The following is a 20,440-nucleotide window of genomic DNA, read 5'->3' as shown; positions in this document are numbered from 1 at the left end:
AAGGTTTTTTTACAATAAGTTCAAACATCAATAATTTTAGGCATTCTATCAAAGTGTTGCGAATCTATATAGTCTCGTCATTCCACGGTGTATAACACGTGTTTGAGATATCTTTGTAAGGTTAACCGCAATTTTCGTGGTGTCTCTACATTTGTTTACGTGCCTATATCAATTTAATTATGACGAAAAGAGAACTGAAACGTAAAAGGGCAGAAGGTGCCAATAAAGAAAATGCAACGAAAACAGAAATTTTGCCAGCAACGAGAATGTCAGATGAGCCATCGCTGAAAAAGGTTTGAAAATATTTTAATCTTATTGTACCAGAAAAAACAGCCTGTATAGAAAAGTCACTTGATAACCATTATGTTCATTTAAAATTTTAGTAAAATATCGCAGATTCATTATTATAGATATTATATGCTGTCTACTTTTAATTATTTAGGTAAAATGGATTAACAAGCAACGAGTTTTAGTTTTCGCTACCAGAGGAATTAGTTACAGACACCGTCATCTTATGGATGACTTGAAGACTCTTATGCCTCATCACCGTCCCGAATCTAAAATGGAACATACTAAACAGTTGCAAGTAATTAACGAGATGTGCGAAATGAAGAATTGCAACAAAGCTGTATTGTTTGAAGGCAGAAGGAAAAGAGATTTGTACATGTGGCTTTCTAATGTTGCTTCAGGTCCATGCGCAAAGTTCCTTGTCGAAAACAGTACGTATTAGACTCTTTACGCGCAAATTGTAAAGTTCCACGAACTATGATATTTGGAGTTTTACCGCAAGTAATATTAGTTATATAAATAAACGAATGTCCTTTCTGTTGTAGTCTATACAATGGCCGAGTTAAAGATGACTGGAAATTGTTTAAAAGGATCTCGTCCCTTGTTGTCGTTTGACGAGCACTTTAACAAAAAGCCACATTACAGTCTTTTAAAAGAATTGCTCATACAGATATTCGGTGTCCCCAATCATCATCCTAAAAGTCAACCATTTTTTGATCATGTTTATACATTCAGTATATTAGACAACAGAATATGGTTTAGGAACTTTCAGATCTTGACCGAAGATGGTGGTTTAGCTGAAATTGGGCCAAGATTCGTATTAAATCCGATAAAGATATTTGCTACAAGCTTCGGCGGGGAAGTACTTTGGGATAATCCGACTTATATCTCACCTGCTAAGGTATTAAGTACTTAAATTATTACTTTACCATTATTTAAGATTAGAAATAAGAAATCTATTTATTATAATCTTCCAAACTGCAGTTTCACCAATCCATAAATAAAAAAGCTGCTGGTAAATATATGAATAAGGTAGAGCAGAAAATAGTACGAGAAATTAATAAACCGAAAGAATCGTATTCATTAAATCCAATGGATGAGATATTTAAAGGTGATCCGCTAGAAAAAGCAATAGAATTACAAAAAAATGAGGCAAAACTAGCACAATTTAATAAGAATGAAAAGAAGAAGGTAAAGAAGGGTGTTAAAACCCATTTGGTGAAAAAAGTGAAGAAAGTTCATTTTAAGAAGAAAACAAAAAATTAATGAAATGTCTATACACAAGAGTTTGTATCATGCGATAACGTTAATAAAGTTGTTATATAAGTATGTCATAAAGAATGCTTTTATTTTTAACCAGCAATACGATACTTTCAAGACGTCTGAAGACGTCTTAAAGACGGCTTATAGACGACGTTTGCTGCTGGGTGCTAAGCACCGTTCGCGACGTATTCCTAGAATAATATATATGCTCTAAGGTTTCCTCGCCACCACTCCTGCCACCATTGACCTGGCAACTCTGCTTTGACAGCTTGAATCGCCTCCATTCTGATTGAACTAGGTATACGAGTTACAAGGATGAGCATTCAGTAAATAAAACTTGGAAGTTATAAACAAGTATCAGTTTTATTTTGAAATTCACAATTTGTTTGCTAATAAGACAAAGCGTATTAAATTATAAACAATTCGCATTGTACATACCATTGTTTAAATGTATAAATTTTAATAGAAGACATGTAATATCTGTTCAATATTGTACAATTTGTGTATCGCACACGATAAATTACAAGAAATACAAAAGTGTAGTAACGGTTTATAGTAAGATCACATTGATAGAATTGCGTAATATTAAATATTTATGTAAACGGTTTTCTATATAGTTTCCCACTTTCAAAAAAGAAGCTATTATTGCACTAAACAAATATATTTCAAATACAAAATTACAAGGAGCGAGGAACATTTTAGTCTTAAGACTGTAGGCAATGCGTAACGTTACTCGCGCCTTAAACTGACAAATAGATGGATTATTGTAATCTTACATACTACTTGATGTCAATATATGAAGTAAATGATAACTATTCGAAGTACCATTAATAATGGTGGCACACACTGGTACTTGATTTAATTACATAAAAGCACACTTGACGAGGTATTCTAAAATGTTTTGTACATTATGATGCAAAAGCCTGAGCATTATACTTTTAAAATCCAGTTTAATTCAGGACTTTCAAATAACAAAGATGATAGGCAATAATGATATAGTTTGAAAATGCATTGATGTTGAGGCCACAGTTAGTTTTTGTGCATATTTCTTTTGTCTTTCTTTCCATATAAAAATGTAGGCAAACATTTTATATACGTACTCGAAGTATATAACGTATTTTGTACATTTAACGTAAAGATTACATTTTTGAACATTTCAACGGCATATGAAATTGTGCTATTATATCCTTATATTACAAATATAAATACTGATGATAAAAATACTATCTATAAAGGAAAAAATGTGTTCTTAGACAAAACAGTAAAATACTTGCTCTGTTAAAATCTTTTATATAAAAATATATGTGCTTAAGAACATTAAAAAATATATGATTAAAATTTTTCGCTCGTACGTATATGGAATATTTCGACAGTATTAAGTAATTCTCTATTAAGGCCCACAATGTAAGAAATAGCTGAATAGAAAATGTAAAAACAAAATTCATAGTTTCTATTCATTCGATCCATTGCATGGTCAGATTAATATTTTCGTTTTACTTAGAAACACTGCCTATGAAATATCAAACGGCACAATAATATTCCAATGCAAGAAAGATATATAATAACAAACTAAAATATTAAAAAAAAATGTAAAACTACTGCATATTTCGATTAACTTTTACATTGATTACAAGCATTTCTTATGTTTTCGTAAGTGCATTTTAAATGATTCTTTGTTTGAAAAATTGTATCTATAACTTCGCAAGAAGACTTGGCAGTAATGTTTAGAAAAATCAGAAAAGTCTGTTGATATCATTGGCGTAAATCGATAAGTACAAATATGTTGCGACTGTAGTGTGAATCATCCATAATCATTGCAAAGTAGCAACTTATAATATATATTACGTATAACAATATGTACAATTTAAAATTCCATAATAGCTACGGAAATGTAGTTTTCAAATAAAAGAAAACGTTAAATGCTATTATAAAACATGTTAAAAAAAAGTGTATAAAAAGTGTAAAAGCGTCAGAAGAGAAATGGATGTTATACTTATGTATTCATTGGTGACAATTCGTGCGACTGCTGCCCATTCGAATTACTATTAGATCCGATTTGCGCTAGCGCCAGTTGACGCCACTTTCCATTTTCACCATTCAAGTTTTTGTCCTCGCAGATGCACAAGAACAAAGTATCTATCACAGTCTGCAATAAAATATGGAAATATAGATCCGCAATATATACATGGCATGTCTGTTTAAAGAGTTTGCGCGATGTACCTCGTAAAGGGAAATAATGCTGTGAGCGATAAAAAATGCAAAAACACAGATAACAAAAATCGGAGCTGCATAAAAGTGTAATCTGGGATCCTGTTTCATAAATAGCAGCCCGATACTTCCAGTAGCGGCTGTGACAAAGCATTTTCCCAGAAATAGAACAAAATCCCCCACACCGTTAATCACTGCTATTTGTAAAGCATTACTAACGAGAGTTGTGAATGCCTGAAAGTATAATAAATGCAGTTCATATTTTCTTAACTATTTACGATAGATAATGTTTCATATCTTGTTTTGTACTGTAACATACAATTCTAGCTGCGTTACAGAAATGTGTTCCTTCGATGGCAACGACAGTATACGCATTATGATTCATGTATCGAATAAATTTCTCTAGGCAGAAAAAGCAACATATGCAACATTTCAAACCGCACTGAGCGCACGGCGAAGTTTCCTTATACTTCTCAAATCTGTAAAAGAATGTAAATTAGAAAGTATATTCAAGAGATTATAATTCCTTGGCGCGCGCGCGCGTAAGTATACGTATACAATTTACAAGAACATACTTAGCATGGAAGTATGTTAAGATTAAACGGGGTAACTTAAAAATGGTTATTAAAAGCGAGCCGCAGGCAACGGAGCCTAAGTGGTAGCTAACTAAATTTCCCATAGCGGAGCATACTGGAGACGCGCTAGCATTCTTCCCTCTAAAATAACAAATATCATACTGTTATACGAACACATATAAACACGTTTTATTTTATTTGCGCATTCGCTAAATTAATTTAATATCATTACCTAAAATACCAATGAGCGACAGCTCCTGATATTACCATGTCTTGACAAGAGATAATGAATTCCGAGATCCATATTAATCCTATGATATACACCCACCACATATATTTTACCCAAGTTGAATCAACATACTCCACAAGAGTGAACGCTGAAATGTTTCAGGAATTAGTAATAGTTGTTAAATTCGGAAGTAAAGTGTTAAATATATTACTTTTGAAAGAATCGAACGAAAAGTCAAATTTCTTCTCTTCGATAAGTGCACCCTTCCCTCCGACAGAACTTAAATTTAAAGTGTCGAATATATGGTTTTTGTACATTTGCACGGGCTTTGTTCCGGGGTAATCTGTAATGAATATTTATATGCAATTAGTCTAGAATTTTTTTTAATTTAGAACTCGGTAGAAAGATTTAAACACTTACTAGCTGTTGCAAGACAGAGAATTACAGTTACCCAAAAAGCAAAGAACAGTATTAGAGCAGCAAACGTGAGCAAGGGTTGGAAAAATAGACCTGGTAGTTCCGCCAAGCACTTTGCACTTTCTTTAAATAATGCAGTCATAAATCCAATGCGTTTGCGCAATATACAGAGTAGGAGTAATAAGATGACCTAAAATACGTACGTCGTATATTAAATAATTTGAACGACGGAAGTAGCAGTATTATTATGCTTCTTTTCAATTATAATTAACAGCTTACAGTTATTATTGTCGCAACGATAGAGAAAGCTAAAAATGCTCTCTCGTTTCTAGCAGATTCTTCGAGAAGTTCATTCTGATTGGTTTTGTCCAAGGTTCTTTTAATCTCTATGTACGTCCACCATAATAAGACTGTGCCAGCTATAAAATTTAACGCACAAATTACTCGCTGCTTAATTACAATTGGAAATTTCTACAGACTATGAAGAATCTGTAATAAAGTTAGAATTTCAAGACATTCACTTGAATCAGTGTTTCAATCGATTCCATGAATATTATATGCAGGGAGAGAACGTTTATTATTCAAAAGGGTGTTTCTATCTTGTAAAATTGTGGGGCAGTCGTGACAATTTCTCCTCTTAATTTTGCCTGAATAAGTAAGATAACTTGTAGTACGAATAAACATTATATGCAGCGATTATATTGTTTCCATTTATCATCCTTGGTTGTTTGTTTACTTACCTACAGTTGAAATAGTGACAAGAACCATTACGATCCACGTTACGATACTTGCCAATAAATGGAATATGGCAATCATAAAGAGAGATAAAACTAGAACAAAAGAATACGTATAGATATTATGTTTAACTCGAGTCTAACGAGCTGTACATAGAAAATGTTGAAACGATAGTGTGGTAATAAGTCGTACCAAAAGCCAGAAACGACAGAGCCAAAATCTCTCTCCATGTTTTATATAAATCTCCTAAAATTTGTTCGATAACATCCCATGAATTAATCACACCATACACATTTTTGATGATAGTTTCTCCCACATCCTTAATAGCTTTCGGGATACATCGATTAAGGACCGCTATACTGTCGTACACTGGTAATTCAGGACAGGACCCAGTTTTGTTCTTTCTATTCCCATTACTGCAAGCACTGAAGTCGTTTCTCGGTTTATCGTGGCAAAGTTGAGATCCCGTTTCTTCGTAGAACCTACATATGTCGTTCATCGTGGTCATAGTTCTGTCCGGGCATTTCTTTACGCAAATCTTCAACGATTGCTTAACGTTATTTATGTCCAAGAAGAACAGGTATCTGAAAAGATAGATTCAATGGAAGCCTCGAGTTCGCAGAAATATATGATTCCTAATATTGCTACCAACGGTTTATCACTAGTATCTTGTCCAGATAGCTCCATACTGCCGAACTTTGGATTATTCTTCATACCGCAAGTGTTTCCAAAGCTATCGTATCCGTTTATAAGTCTCAAGGGGTTGCCATAAACAAGAGCAAAGGCTGCTATTAAGATCTACACAAAACATAACACGAAATGTAGCAATATTACTGAAAATCAAGAGTACTAAGGAATACTCTTATTAAGTACATGTTAAACGCTTCTCATTGCGCCAATTTATTAATAAACATAAAACCGAAGTATCAAAGTTTACATACCATGAGAAACCAGAATGCTATAAAACAACAAAGCCAGAATATGTCTGTGCATTCTCGTACACGTGTTGGGTCAGGTCGTTGCTCTTCATCATCGTCTCCCGAACAGCACGACATTCTTTCGAAACCTCGTTACGATTAAAATAAGGCACTAAAGTACTGTGCAAAAATTGTTATGGGTCCTCTTTGATGCTCTTCGATTTCGGAGCAACTCCCTCCCTCAAACCACCTTGAAGTTACCTACGATTGTATAAACCATACGTACTAACAAGGGAACATCCCGAACCCAGAAATTCAAAAAATTCTAAAACTTCGTGAATATGTGGAGAAATTCCCCCCGATTACAACGCAATTTTTGTTTGCTGCCCAAATTCACTCTAAGGGGGTGTAATTGACCCCTGAAAATCCGGTTAACTATACATACTCCATTCAAAAAATTTCCTCCAACTTTCTCTATTTCCGTTTATTCGCGTTATTCGCTTCGAACATTAAAATCTTTACAGTCTATTCATTCTCTTGGCGTTCGCGTCGTAAGGATAATACTTATTATAAGGAATGAAATGATGGATACACAGGTGCGGGGCATCTAGTTTCGCGCGTACGTCCCTACGATTTTGTACAGCGTAGAGCCGTTTCCAAGGTAACAACAATGCGACGTCACATGGATTACTACAATGAAGGTGTAGCAACAGAATTATTCGCTTCATTCACTTACCTGTAATGAGATCCACTTCGAGGCAATTAATTATACAGCTGTGAAAGGATTTTTTCTATATATTGTTTGAGTGTGAGCACTGTACTCCCTGCGCATCGCTTGTTCCAAAACTGTCGGAATAAGTATGATCGGAACGTGATTTAGAGGTATACCTCTTGGAATTAGGAGTTAACCTATATTGATAAGTAAGTGATGATTTAACTGTGAAACCTTTATGCTGCCACTTATTTCATCTATTTTGCACATGCATGTTAAATTAGCAGTGTTCTCTGTAGCTTCATTTGGTTAACGAATAGTGAATAAGGGTAAGGAATAGCTGTTTGTCATGTAAACGGATTAAGACTCTATCGTCGCTTCTGTAGGTAACGAGCTTTCAAATATAATCTCATTGAACTAGTACTGAAGATATGTTCTGTTAATTTTCAAGTTGATAGATACTTTTCTCATTGCCTTTAACCTGTCTTACTCTCTTTTCTTTAGTTTCATGCTTATGGTTTAATCTACTTTCTACATACACAGAATATTGACTTTTTATTTCATAGATGATGAAAATTTATTTTAGTGATGGAGGAGGATGGCGGTAAAAGAATGAGAGGCAGAACTCGTGGTAGAGCGCGTGGTCGAGCAAGAGGACGTGCCAGGGGTAGATCTAAAAAACAAGTAAAGGTAAATTTTTTTGCTTTTTGATGCTTTAAATCTCGAGTCTGCTTGCTTGAAAAGCGATCAATCTGATATAATTGTTACTTTAATTTACGATTGATTGATTAAATAGTTATATTTACGTTTAAAATAGGTTATCGAGAGCGACGAAGAAGACACTCCACAGCAAGTCGAAGAAACACCAGCGGAAACTACTGGGGTGGAATTGGAAGAACATGAAGCTCCGCCAACGCAACAACCTCCTTTGGAGCAGCAATTTGATCTGGAGGCTGATATATCGCAACTGGAAGCCCCAACTTTTACGACTATTAATAGGGGACCTCCCGAGCCGATGCTACGTTTAAGATGGGACCACAGAGTTAATCTCATTGGGGAGAAAGTTTTGAACCCCATGATACATTGTTGCGACAAGTGCTTGAAGCCTATCCTCATTTATGGACGCATGGTGAGCAATACTTTTATAAAGAATTATAATATTATCCAGCTTCTAGAATAGAACAAATTGGCTCGGATATCATATTTATATTTTCCTGTTTCAGATACCTTGCAAGCATGTGTTTTGCTTATCCTGCGCCAAGAGGGAAGACAAGGTTTGCCCTCGTTGTATGGAAAAAGTTTCTAGAGTAGAGCAAACTGGTCTGGGTACGGTGTTTATGTGTACACACGGGGGAACTAGGTACGGAAATGCAGGCTGCAGAAGAACGTATCTTAGTCAAAGGGATCTGCAGGTGGGTGTAATAAATTCGTTTTAAACTATACCGATTAATTTAATTGCCTGACTGTATTGTATGGTTTGTGTATAGGCTCACATAAATCATCGGCATATATCAGCTCCGCCGCAACAAGTCCAAGGAATGCAAGTCGACGCTCCACAATATGTGCATTCTAAGTCCGAGATAGAGTCGCAGTTATCAAAAGTTTCATCCGTTGCTATGCAGAATACTCGTATAAAATCAGTGCAATCACATATGGTGCAGCCTATAATGGGGAACGATCCCAGGGTGAACTCGATGGTTAGTCAGTCACCAGTGGAACATAGACAACAGCATAGGCCACAGTCACTAATATCGATGCAGAATTATTCTCAAAGTTCCGCGCCTCCACCATCGAATAATGCTCCATTAAGGACAAACCTTATAACTGTACCTATTCAAGATACAGCCATTACATCGCACGATATACATTCACAACAAAGCCATCACTATTATCCTCCTCCACCTCCGCAAGTTAACTACGGAGGATACAACGTGCCACCTCCAGTTTCACAGTCGCAGCAGTACTATCCACAGCCACAGCATCCTGCTCAAGTATCATATGCACCGCCGCCACCGCCGCAGCAGCAACAGTACGTGTCTTCGACGCCAGCATCGATAAGGCCATCTCCAACAGGGTATATACAGGATCCATCGTACGGTCCACCACCGCAGCAACAGCAAGCTCCGCCACCGCAGACTCAATGGTCCCAACACCAACAACAGTTTTATAGGTAAAAGAAATACATCTATTATATCGGACTCGCGCGCGTATTTTACGCGCCGTGATAAAACTGTTGTAGATGATACGCAGCATTGTGGGAAATGCTGTCCACTATTAGGGAAATTAACTTCGGAATATTTTATACTTTTCAAGGACTATATATACACAGTATCAAATTATTAAATTTATATAATTCTATAGCAATAAAGTTTGTTTTAATGCTAAGGATAAATTTATTCCTTTCCCATTCTTAGGTTCGCAGCGTTTAAGAAAGGATTCGTAACAGAAAGTATGAGATGATTCGTTTAATTGATATGAAAGTGTTTTATACTTATCATTTATGTACAATCAACAGATTAAGAGTTATAATTATATAAATTAAACTGTTAACAGGATATCAGTAGCTCGAATAAGTATTTCCACTATACGCCGCATAGTCGGTAATAATTTCTCTAATTCCGTGCTGTACGCTGTATAGGAAAATAGAGGGTACACATTTTTTCAGTAGAATTTAATATTGTACAGACTGCAACGATTTCAACGTATGTACAAAACTCATTATATATAACATGTACATAATATATATAATGTGTAATTATTAAATTACATTAGATTCTTAAAATTTACTTAATGAAATCAACAAATATTCACTTATTCATACATTTAATTCTGGCCTTTCGCTTTCCAATTCTAGTCATATTTATAATAAATATTAATTGACTAAAAATCTTACAATAAAAGTACTTAAAAATTTTCATATAAGTTTTATTTAAGTGGAAGGCCAAAATATGAATAACATACATTCTCAAGGGACATTTTTATGTCATACATAAAAATAGATTTTAATCTTACTTCCTCATCACACACGTTTCAATATCCTATAATCACTGTATCTTTGTAGTGTCTTGTTCCCTTCACATTTTACATCGCGCTTCATTATATTTACAACATAATGGTATATCAAATATCCACATTGCTATACATTATACGAACTACTTTCCATTCACCTTTATATATATATATATATATATATAAACATTATATGTTAAACTACAATGATCAATGTTTAACAATCGTTTGAAAATATTGGTACATGGCAAAAAAGAATAATGTTGCAATCATGTTGTGGCACAGTAGTTGATTGTTGTATTGTTTCAAGTAGAAAAATCATTACTCAAGAACAAATTAGAATCTAGTTATACCGTACTAGGGTAAAGGTACCAGTAGTTGACAACTTTTCAGAAAAACGTGAAAAAATAAGGTTTTTAGAAGTGCAACTATCTTTTTGCAACAGCGCACCGCGACACAGTTCGCCGCTTCTAAAAACCTTATTTTTCACGTTTTTCTGAAAAGTTGTCAACTACTGGTACCTTTGCCCTAATTAAATCAGTGAAATTTTAAATATGTATTTGTAATTAAGGAGAATGTATGTTGCACTGAAAAAAACACTGAATGTATGTTGGCTATTTTTGTGCTATGTTAAACAAGATTGACAGAATGAATTGAGAGTCACTTTAAATATAGTACATAATACAAAAACTTATAAGTAATGCATATTCATGAATTTAAAGATAACTTGAATTAATGTTCTGGAGAATGAATTTCATTTTATATGCGACATATATGTACCTAGGTACAGATATAGATTTAAAAATAGCATAATAACAATAATAAGCATTTAAAAGTAACTGTTATATAAATACAGAAATATTGAGAATGACGCGACTTGCATCCTTTTGTAAAAATGATCTCGTACAATGCGACAGATAAAATACAATTTAGCCATACTACGATTTTGAAATGAGCTGCAAATATTTGTGTTTCACGATCAGTATTTGATTTTAACGCGTGTACGTATAATGTATTAACATTTTATGCTATACAAAATGTTTAATCATAATCCTGGTGGTGCTAAATACTCTCTAAAATAACATCAGAAATATAATAATCTTTGTCGAATTTGAACTTGGTTTTTAGTGAAATTACTTTATAGTATTGTACTGGAAGCCAGTCTATTTTTTTTATTCATTGTTATCATCAAAGCATTTTTACCCGCAATTATCATTCAGCAGCATTAAAGGACCTCCAGGGTTTTTATTAAAAGCATTTAAATTATTTATCACTCACCGACAGTACGCAATTACATAAATAGAGTTCCTGGTTCTTCGTAACGAAGAGCACGATTTTGTTGGAAAATAGCATCACAAGTTAGAAAGATCGATTTTGTCGTATTTGTGTTGCTTAAGAAGCTTCTAAAGACTGTTTGCTGCACCATTATTAACCAGGCGCTACAATCAATAGCAGTATCGAAGTCTGGTGTAAATAAACTTTGTTCAGAAATGCTGGGACAAAATTTTAAGAAGTCACTGTATGATAGTGAAAATATGTAAATACGTTTCAGCATCACCATAAGTAATAGAATACCACATGGATTATCTACCAACACGTGAAGTCTCATGATTGAAAGTCATTTTGAATTAATGAAAGGAAGCTATTAAGCATATGTATATATATGAAACGCAACTCTTTACGATTTCTATGTAAAAATAATGTCTAAAATAATTGCTTTCCTTAAACTGCAATGTTATTTATCCGCAAAATTTTACGAAATTTATGATCTATTGAATTATTTCGATATTGCATATAATTACATTAAGTAAGCATTCTAAAATCTTCGTTACTATTTCTTTGATAATACCAAAGAACAAACTAACTCGATGTTTACATTTTTACGGACCGATTCTCAAGGATGAATACGCGAACTGATTAAAAGCTACAAATACCAAGGCACCACTTGAGTACAATGCTTTATTCTTTGGATTTATCAAAAGGTAATTAAGAGGCGAATGATTCTTTAATGTAATTTAATTATTCCAAAATATCGATTGAAAACTGTGCAACATAGAAAATCTCTTTACAAATACTTTCTCGTTCTCTTTTTCTCGTGAATACGCTTTAAGGGTAGCTTTGCAGTTACATTTCGCTTGTGTACAACCGCAAACTAGACGTATGTTCTTGAATATTGCCATATTGTTAATACGGTTCAGAGAACAGTTTCTTTAGAAGTTCCTTAACATATTTATACATATAATTATTGAAATCAGTCTATCGAATGTAATCACGTGTTAGTAGAAGCGTGATTATGTATGTTTACGCTAACTTGTGGAATGAGAGGGGATGCGAGCGGTTTGGGCGTAGTGGATTCAGGGATTGGGATCGATACAGCTGGGGGTATCGGAGAATGCTTTTTAGCTCGATCTTGTTGCCACGGTTTCGCGTGATCCTTACTTAACCTTTCACTTAAGGCTTTTAAAGCTATTTGCCTGAAAATCATCAACATTATTCACAATATGGAAATTCCATTGAAAAATTAATTTCTATTTTTTGATGAAAAAAGAATGCTAAGGAAAAGAGACAAACCTTCTTCTTTCGCTATCATGCGGATCGATACCAGGAAGATTTATAATCAAACCGGGGGGTGCATTGGACATATCAAATCTTCTCACCACTTTTCTACAAAGTCCGATACGTACGAAAAAACCGTGTATCGTGTTACTGACAACTGCTATCGGCGGTTGGAGAACATTTGGGAAGAAACTGTAACCAAATTTTCAATCATAATAACCAACACAGTCTAGAGCCTATTAAAAAAACATCAAAATATGCTTTACCTCGCGAACGTAAAATTATCTGCCATGTCACCGCGTGTACCATTGTTATGCTTCTGGTAAAATCTAAGGTACACCCACGATATCAACAAGCCACTAAGAAACATAGTCGGGTTTGTACCTTCGAGTAATCCGCAAAGCCATAACGTCACTCCCAGAATCCAAACCATCAGCGGTATATTTCTATTCGTAATCTTTCCGATCGGCGTCTTAACCAAAATGTGATCTGGCATTATTTGTTTTACAGCCACCGCAACACCTACAAGCAGCCGTAAATAATCTCGCAGCTCGTGGTACACGCGCGGAGGTAATAAGGAGCCTTTGGGAGGAGACGTACCTGCGATGTATCCGGTCAGTCCATGTATGTGTATGTCGAACAGTAGGTCTGGATCGTTGGTGCACATATAGAGGAACAAATAGAATAACGCTGACAGCACAGCAACGCCGAAATTAACGATAGCGAAGAAAGTCATCATTTCCATCGCGCCCCAAAGGGGCTCGATCAGTTTGCCGCAGAGCCCGACGGTCACGACGTCCACGCATACTTCCCAGAAGTGTATCTCGAGGAAGCAGAACGTGAACGCCGTCCAGATCCAAAAGGCTGGAGGTAGCAGGTAACCTGGTGTCACGCTCAGAAGACGTACCGCCTCCGCGGAGAAAGAAAGGCAATAGGAGAACAGGACTACGATGCATATGAATTTCACACTGGTGCTGGTGTTTCCTAAGAGAGCGGCGAATTGTTGCCTCAGATAGGGGATATTTCTACCCAGGCCCTTTATCGCTGCCATTTCTACTCAGCAGCCCCCTTAACCTCTTTGAATCGGAGAGCCACTTGCGCTACAACTTGAAGCCCGCCGCGAAACTTTATCAGCTTACATCGCGGCTGCGTACTTCGCGTCGTTCGCCAATTCTGGTGCGAAATACGATTTTCCTGCTTGGCAAGTATTTGTAAAGAATATATGTGTATCTTTTCTGCCGATTATTAACTGTGATTGACACTACGAAGGAAAATGGAAATGTTGATTTAAAAGATAACGTGCTAGTACAATAGTAAAAATTGCTTTACGTGATGTACTTTTAGCTATTCTGGTAGCAGCTTTTGTTGGTTCTGTTATTTAGGTGAGATAATTCGTGTTTCTGAAGAAGAGTGAGGTAGTAGAAATTTTAAGGTAGCCGCCGATTCGGTTCCAAATCACTGGAGATTGCCTTTGTTTACGTCCAAGTTCTCGACATCGTGGTCGGACGCGTAGGTACCTGTGTTTTGTTTCTTCCAGCGATCAAGTTATTGACGTTCGACATTTTCAAACACTTTTTGGCGAATTGGTATAAATTAAGTAAAGGCAGTAATTAATGTCTTCTCGAAAGTGAAGTTTATCGACAAGATTTCCCAGCAAAACGTTCGACGATGCGTGAAATTTATCGTGCCTCGCACAATTACGTCGTGAACACCCACGAACGTTAGGAAACATATTTAATGCGGTTCAGGGAGGAGGTTTAATTTACAGGACGTACATTGGCTATCACGTATTAATCCGAATTAACGATCCTCTATCATGCATTGCGAAATACTCTGAGAAGGTAACTAGCGTGGACCCATAAATGCCTGGAATTTGTCCGCGCTGCAATCGCGAGGTTTACTTCGCGGAAGAAAAATTGGCTCTTGGGAAAGTCTGGCACACATTTTGCTTTTCTTGTCGTTAGTATCGCAAAGGTCTTGAAAGATTAACGGGTACCAATCACATTTCCCGTCGCATCGTGTTTATCTTACACTAAATCCATCGAAGCCCACGGATTCGTACCAATGAGAAACTCACTCGAAAATTTCTGCTACCCTGTAGGTAACTGTCGGAAATTGCTCGACAGCTGTAGCGTGGTGACGCACATCGGCGACTTATTTTGCAAGAGCTGTTACGTTCGTCTATCCCTGTTCACCGCGAACCATGAAATCAAAGCAGCACCTGACACGCCTGCAACCCTAGCACTCTCAGCTCAGGATTCATTGAACTGTTACTGCTGCGGCGTAGAGAGTTCAATCGGTAACGCGTCGCTAGATAGAAAACAGCATTACCAAACCAGCACGTGTAGACTCCGCGGTGGAGGTAGCGAGGCCGAAGGGGCGAACACTTGTCTTGAAGAGAAAAAATATTCCTTAGCAAACGAGTGCGCAAATCTAGGGACTGTCAATTCGATGACAACAGTTTGCGATCCTCCACCGAGCCCCACTCCAGTGACTACATGGTACAGTCGGCAGCACTCTAAACTTCGCAGGTTCAAATCTGTTACCAACGTATTCCTACACGTGCCCTTTATAAAAACGTAAACGGTACCCTTTGCATAGTGCACTGTCTCCGGAGTCGGAGAGGAATAATATTGTCGCGAAAGATTGTCGATTCGAGGTACATCCGCAAGAGAGCAATCAGTCAGACTTAAAGCCACTGCTTGATAATAATGAGACCGACGTTACAGAGGCTCAGCTAAGGTACGAAATGTTCTCTGACCTTCTTGTGCCTCTATTCTTCTGGGTGTTTTGTAAGCTACTTTCGAGGAACTGCTTCGGGGCAATCGCGAAAACGATTGGACGCGTGGGCTGTCGTACGTTTTCAGTGCCCAGTCGGTAAGAGACCGGCGTAAGGTTTTATCCGACGTTGCAGATCGATGCTTTCTTTATTCGTTCCGCGTTTACTCATCGCGGAGTGTCCAGCACCAGCCGCGGCCCGCCGGCATAGAGTTTTCTAAGCGTAGATATTTCTAGCGCAGACAAAACACGAGTGACACCCACCAACTGGAACAGTACGATTAACAGATACGATCCCGTGTGCGAGTTTAGCGCCGATAGCGTCACTATTCCGTCAAGGCGGAAGTTTGCGTATCCGCCGGTACCGCCGCCCCGAAGTCCGCTGCCTTCCCGACGACGAGTCTCGTTCTGCGACGTCGTCTACGGGGACACGCGCAGCAGCGACCAGAATCGCACGGCGAAAATGCAGGATGCTTGTCGCCGGCCCTGTTATAGTCGCGGTAGTAACGAGGAGTGCGATAATACTTACGACATCTGGCAAGCGGACGACCCGGCTGGCAAACAGAACGGCGGATACGAAAATCTTCGCGTAAGTCGAAACGAAGATATTGGTGGAATGCATTTTGAAAAAAGCGCGTCGGAGTGCTGCGACGTGAGTGGCGACGCTATGAATAAATGCAATGACATGGAGAAGAACTGCGGGCAGGATCGTTGCGCCGAAGGCAGTTCAGACTCACGTGCGTACAGAACGATGCACGAGAAAGATGACGCGTCGTCGAGGGAAGACGCGATGACGTATAGCCATCATAACGGTCCGTGCTCGTCGAACGAGTTCGACGATAACGAGCGCCTGCGCGGTGGATGCGGCGGCGGGCCTTGCGGATCTCGACCTAAAGTCACATGTGGAGTAGTTAAAGTGATAGAAAATCCTTGCCACTGTGGGAAAAGTAACTATAATTTTAAATAGCTATAACCTTAACATTATTACTAATGCTTTTCCACGTACCTTCTATTTCCATTTCTCTTTCATCCCCTTCGATATTTCGGAAGATAAGGCGAATGTCCCCATTTCTGATCATTTCGTATTTTTCTTATTATTATGTGCGCTACGTTTGTACTATAGTTGCAACAAAATAATTCTAACTTATTTAAACATTTACGCGAGTGTTGCACGATCTTGGGTCAATACATACATCGCTATTTTTCATGAGCAGAAATACGGACATTTAGAGCATTAAATATTTAATTACAAATTACTAATTACTAATAGTTAAACATCTTGAAATATCTTTCTTAAATAGTTTTTGAATTGGTTGGTTTATTATTAAAAAATTAATCAATTACTCTGAAAATTTTGATCACAAACAAATTTTTTAAATCTTCTTTATGACGAGTTACCTCTTAAATGAGCAGAAATTGGGACATTCACCTTACTATCTTTGTTCAGGGGAATCAGATCCATGTCGTACTATCCTTACGGCCTGCGCGTGTTCGTCGCCGTGCATCGACAGACGCGGTTGTTGTCCGCCGGTAAACGACCGACCGATCTGCAAGAAAACAATCATCAGATGCCGTCCGCCTTGCGCGGAGCCTGTAGGCTGTGGCGGGGGTGGATGTTGCGGAGGCGGATGTCGCGGAGGCTGTGGAAAAGCCGGGCAAACGTGTCTGCCCGCGAGAAGTTGCGCGCCGCCTCCTTGCCGACCGTGTTCACCATGTTCCCCCTGTTCCCCTCCGAGACTATGCCCTCCGCCGCCATCTTGTTGTTGCAGCAGAAAGTGTGGGAATTGCTGCGGTAGTGGCAGCTGCTGCCGGTAATTGGATCTTGATATCGTTGTTGACGGTGTAGGTTTTTTTATTATTCGACTTGCGCGACATAGCGCTATCCTGATCATTATAACAATTCTGTGTCCTTCTCTATTACCAATATTTCTGTATTCTCGTATTCTGGTATTCCTCTAGAGTAAGGGGTCTAGATAGACTATCTTTATGATTGTTTTCTTTGGTGTGGAACGCTTATTAATGTGTTTCCGCAGATCGAAGAGTCCAGTATGCCGGGTGAGAACCAGGCGCTGCTGCAGTAGCGACAGATCGGAAGGTAACGATGGAGGGTGTTGCCGACCGAAACCATCTGGTTGCGAGTGCCTAGGCGGCGGCCTCGATTGCCAGCGCTGTGGGCGGAAAGTGTACCAAGCTGAAATGCAGGTAATCTCAGATAATTCGAATAATAACTCTTCCGTTAACCCCTCCGAGGCTTCGAGCTCACCACGCTCGACGAGTAACCGATAATCAGCGCACATAAGCGCTCGTAACATCGGAAGGGTTAAATTACGTTAATGGGTATATAGGGCTGGGTTTCTTGCCACGCCATTGAAACACAAGATTTTGTAATTGTAATTGGATGTTACTTAGTAGGTGTAAGTGTTGCAAAGATACTATGACGTTGATTAATGTTCTTTGTTGGTGATGTCGACCCTTATTGAAGACCGTATGCGGCATACCTTATCACAACATATGCTTCAGCTGCTACTGCTGTAGAAAACCCTTGGAACCGTTAACCTATCAGGAAAATTGCGGGGAAATTTATTGCAAACGTTAGTGCGATCTTGTTACCCTCTTACATTCTAATATACCTGTTCACCACGTATTTACTGTTATCGTTATTTAGAATGTTACGTTCGAAATTTCGGACCACAAGGATATGGGTATGGCGTGGGGCCAGGCGCGTTACAGACCCCCATGTGAAGCGATTAAACCACCATTAAATCGTCATAGTTCAACGAAGTAAAATTAGTCCAACTCAGCGTCGCAAACTTTAACGCAGATCATTTACGTTTGTCGTGTCATTAATCGAGTGTTCTCGTTTCGATTTGCAAGTGACCGTCTCTGGTGAATAGTTTGTAAGGAGCCCTTTTTTTTATATATATAATTTATTCGTTAAAATACAGTCGTTAAAAACAGTTTGCTCTAGAAGAATTATATTCCCGGATATTTAGAGGTACTAACTTTTCAATTTAACGACACCAACAAGTTTTTAATCAGTAGTATCTTCGACGTGGGTGTAGCGCTAAGAAACTCACGCCTCGAGTCTACCAGATGCCCGTCGCTTAATTCGAAATTTCATTTTCTTGGTATTATCGTAGTTCCCGGGAATTTAATCGCTACAGTGACGTTCGCAATTTCGCATACGTTCCACCCTTCCCCCGAGCTCTACTTTCTCGGCGCAAGCTAGGGAAGAAATACTAAACCCTCCGCACTTGCTAAACGAAGGAATTACAGACTACGGGGAAGCAGAGCACGATAAAGAAAGCTTGTAATCGCCAATGGCTCCTGTATATCGAGAAGCATTTACCGCGGATGAATGAAGAGCGATAAAAGTGAATTCATAAAAGAGAATAACTGGTCGGAGTGCTCGAATCGCTGCGAGGGAACACCGGGGGAAAACTCTGTCGAGTAAGGAGCCAACGTGGGAAGCATCCGCCGTTGATGTCCTCCGGGAGAAAATAAAAGGCGGTATATAGTAAAGGCGGAAATATCTTGGGGTACCGCGCGAACGGGGGTGTACAGTCGATTCGAGGATAACGCGGTAGCGTCCAGGTAGCGGCGGAGGGATGAAGCAAGGCACGGCGGAATGGTTACTCCTCCGCAAGAAATAAAATCATGCGGGGAGGATCGTGCTCTCGGGGAGCGGAAAGAAAAAGGAGCGGGACCGGCGACCGGTAGTTTTATCGGTAAAAATAAAGCTACCAAGGGGAAATGGAGGAGCAGCCCGGAGGGAGGAGCGGGGCGTCCTGGGGAATACACGGAGAACAGAGAGGAGGGAGAGAGTTAGGAGAGAATGGGGCGGGAGGGGAAAAGACGGAGGAAGAAAGAGTGAGTGGTTGGTTTATTGAGTCTCTCCTCTTAGCGGATTGCGGAACGCGGAACGTACGCGGCCGGGACGGGGGGCAGAGGGGCGTTTATATAGCTTTCAAGCGCAGGAGCTTAATCTAATTTCAAATATAAATCTGTTTTCTCCCCGTTTCCTCTGTCTCTCTTCCTTCCACCATTCCTCTTTCCGCCTCCGTTTCCTCCCTCGGCCAACCCCCTATCCATATAGCAGCCTGCTCGCCAGGCTTACATTATCCGCCCCGGCTACGAGTAATCTCTCTCTCTCTCCCGCTCTTTCCCCATTAACGGACACGAGACACGCCGATTTACTTGAGTTTCGCGAATTATTAGCGAGAAAGTGGAGCACGATTTATCTCGCGATGGGCAATTATACGTGTATATTTATGGAGGCGAGGCGGAGCGAAACTTTTGTTCCGAGGAATACTCTTCTGATATCTGAATAATTGTTTAAGTCTATCTCATCGTTTTCTTTTAGGGGAGTATTTTTTAATGCTTCGGGGCACCTTTATTTTCCATGGGACTATGCACGTTTGCTCTGTAAGTACGGAGTAAGGTGGGATTCCCAGGCTTGGAAGGTAGTCGGATGGAGCTGAGCGAAACACCGTGCCCATATATTCGCTGACGTTAAGGCAGATTAGCCCAAGGCGAGCGGCAGAATTTTTTGATACACGGTGCAGTAACGTGGCTGCACCTGCGGTCAGGAAATCGAGAAAATATCTCCCCGGTTCGGCGTTCGGGGCCGGCTCGGTCTTTTCTGCGCGTCGCTTACTCCGAACGGTATGAAAATCAATTATTTCGTTAATTCGTGCGTTACATTGGCTGTCACGGAGCCATCACTGTGAACGACAGCGGCCCAAGGCACTAT

The 20,440-nt window shown here is 38.8% G+C and overlaps 5 protein-coding genes across 9 annotated transcripts; 3 read left to right on the top strand and 2 right to left on the bottom strand.

Moving 5' to 3' along the window:
- The first annotated feature begins 73 nt into the window (after nucleotides 1–73).
- LOC143378798 (ribosome biogenesis protein BRX1 homolog) lies at nucleotides 74–1,617 on the top strand. Its single transcript, XM_076830773.1, has 4 exons — nucleotides 74–293; nucleotides 443–719; nucleotides 834–1,189; nucleotides 1,273–1,617. The coding sequence occupies exons 1-4, from the start codon at nucleotides 180–182 to the stop codon at nucleotides 1,552–1,554; spliced, it is 1,029 nt and encodes a 342-aa protein (XP_076686888.1). The 5' UTR covers nucleotides 74–179; the 3' UTR covers nucleotides 1,555–1,617.
- A 275-nt stretch (nucleotides 1,618–1,892) lies between these two features.
- Nucleotides 1,893–6,904, bottom strand: Ctl1 (choline transporter-like protein 1). The gene is made up of 12 exons (XM_076830538.1): nucleotides 6,657–6,904; nucleotides 6,368–6,513; nucleotides 5,908–6,299; nucleotides 5,721–5,810; nucleotides 5,260–5,399; nucleotides 4,984–5,170; nucleotides 4,775–4,906; nucleotides 4,567–4,711; nucleotides 4,335–4,475; nucleotides 4,079–4,238; nucleotides 3,772–3,993; nucleotides 1,893–3,697 (listed from the first exon to the last, which is right to left on the bottom strand). The coding sequence occupies exons 1-12, from the start codon at nucleotides 6,768–6,770 to the stop codon at nucleotides 3,545–3,547; spliced, it is 2,022 nt and encodes a 673-aa protein (XP_076686653.1). The 5' UTR covers nucleotides 6,771–6,904; the 3' UTR covers nucleotides 1,893–3,544.
- Nucleotides 6,905–7,184: 280 nt separating this feature from the next.
- Hakai (E3 ubiquitin-protein ligase Hakai) lies at nucleotides 7,185–13,556 on the top strand. 5 transcript variants are annotated; one of them, XM_076807355.1, is made up of 6 exons: nucleotides 7,185–7,333; nucleotides 7,931–8,034; nucleotides 8,162–8,473; nucleotides 8,568–8,756; nucleotides 8,832–9,514; nucleotides 13,420–13,556. In XM_076807355.1, exons 1-6 carry the CDS (start codon nucleotides 7,303–7,305, stop codon nucleotides 13,445–13,447), a joined length of 1,347 nt encoding a protein of 448 aa, XP_076663470.1. In that variant the 5' UTR covers nucleotides 7,185–7,302; the 3' UTR covers nucleotides 13,448–13,556. The 5 variants fall into 5 exon arrangements, with proteins under 5 accessions (XP_076663470.1, XP_076663468.1, XP_076663473.1 ...); XM_076807353.1 differs by lacking the exon at nucleotides 13,420–13,556 and adding an exon at nucleotides 9,759–9,891; XM_076807356.1 differs by lacking the exons at nucleotides 7,185–7,333; nucleotides 13,420–13,556 and adding exons at nucleotides 7,340–7,553; nucleotides 9,759–9,891.
- Nucleotides 9,797–13,960, bottom strand: LOC143366337 (transmembrane protein 115). Its single transcript, XM_076807360.1, has 4 exons — nucleotides 13,510–13,960; nucleotides 13,176–13,431; nucleotides 12,925–13,101; nucleotides 9,797–12,827 (listed from the first exon to the last, which is right to left on the bottom strand). The coding sequence occupies exons 1-4, from the start codon at nucleotides 13,958–13,960 to the stop codon at nucleotides 12,623–12,625; spliced, it is 1,089 nt and encodes a 362-aa protein (XP_076663475.1). The 3' UTR covers nucleotides 9,797–12,622.
- A 456-nt stretch (nucleotides 13,961–14,416) lies between these two features.
- LOC143366338 (uncharacterized) lies at nucleotides 14,417–18,883 on the top strand. The gene is made up of 8 exons (XM_076807361.1): nucleotides 14,417–14,868; nucleotides 15,011–15,440; nucleotides 15,511–15,651; nucleotides 15,925–16,634; nucleotides 17,135–17,498; nucleotides 17,721–17,889; nucleotides 18,170–18,278; nucleotides 18,353–18,883. The coding sequence occupies exons 1-8, from the start codon at nucleotides 14,772–14,774 to the stop codon at nucleotides 18,427–18,429; spliced, it is 2,097 nt and encodes a 698-aa protein (XP_076663476.1). The 5' UTR covers nucleotides 14,417–14,771; the 3' UTR covers nucleotides 18,430–18,883.
- The last annotated feature ends 1,557 nt before the right edge of the window (nucleotides 18,884–20,440 follow it).

This window comes from Andrena cerasifolii, chromosome 2 (genome assembly GCF_050908995.1).
Source record: "Andrena cerasifolii isolate SP2316 chromosome 2, iyAndCera1_principal, whole genome shotgun sequence".
In the NCBI taxonomy this organism is placed as follows: domain Eukaryota; kingdom Metazoa; phylum Arthropoda; class Insecta; order Hymenoptera; family Andrenidae; genus Andrena; species Andrena cerasifolii.
The sequence above is the reverse complement of the archived record's forward strand: the minus strand, read 5'-3'. Positions and strand labels throughout refer to the sequence as shown.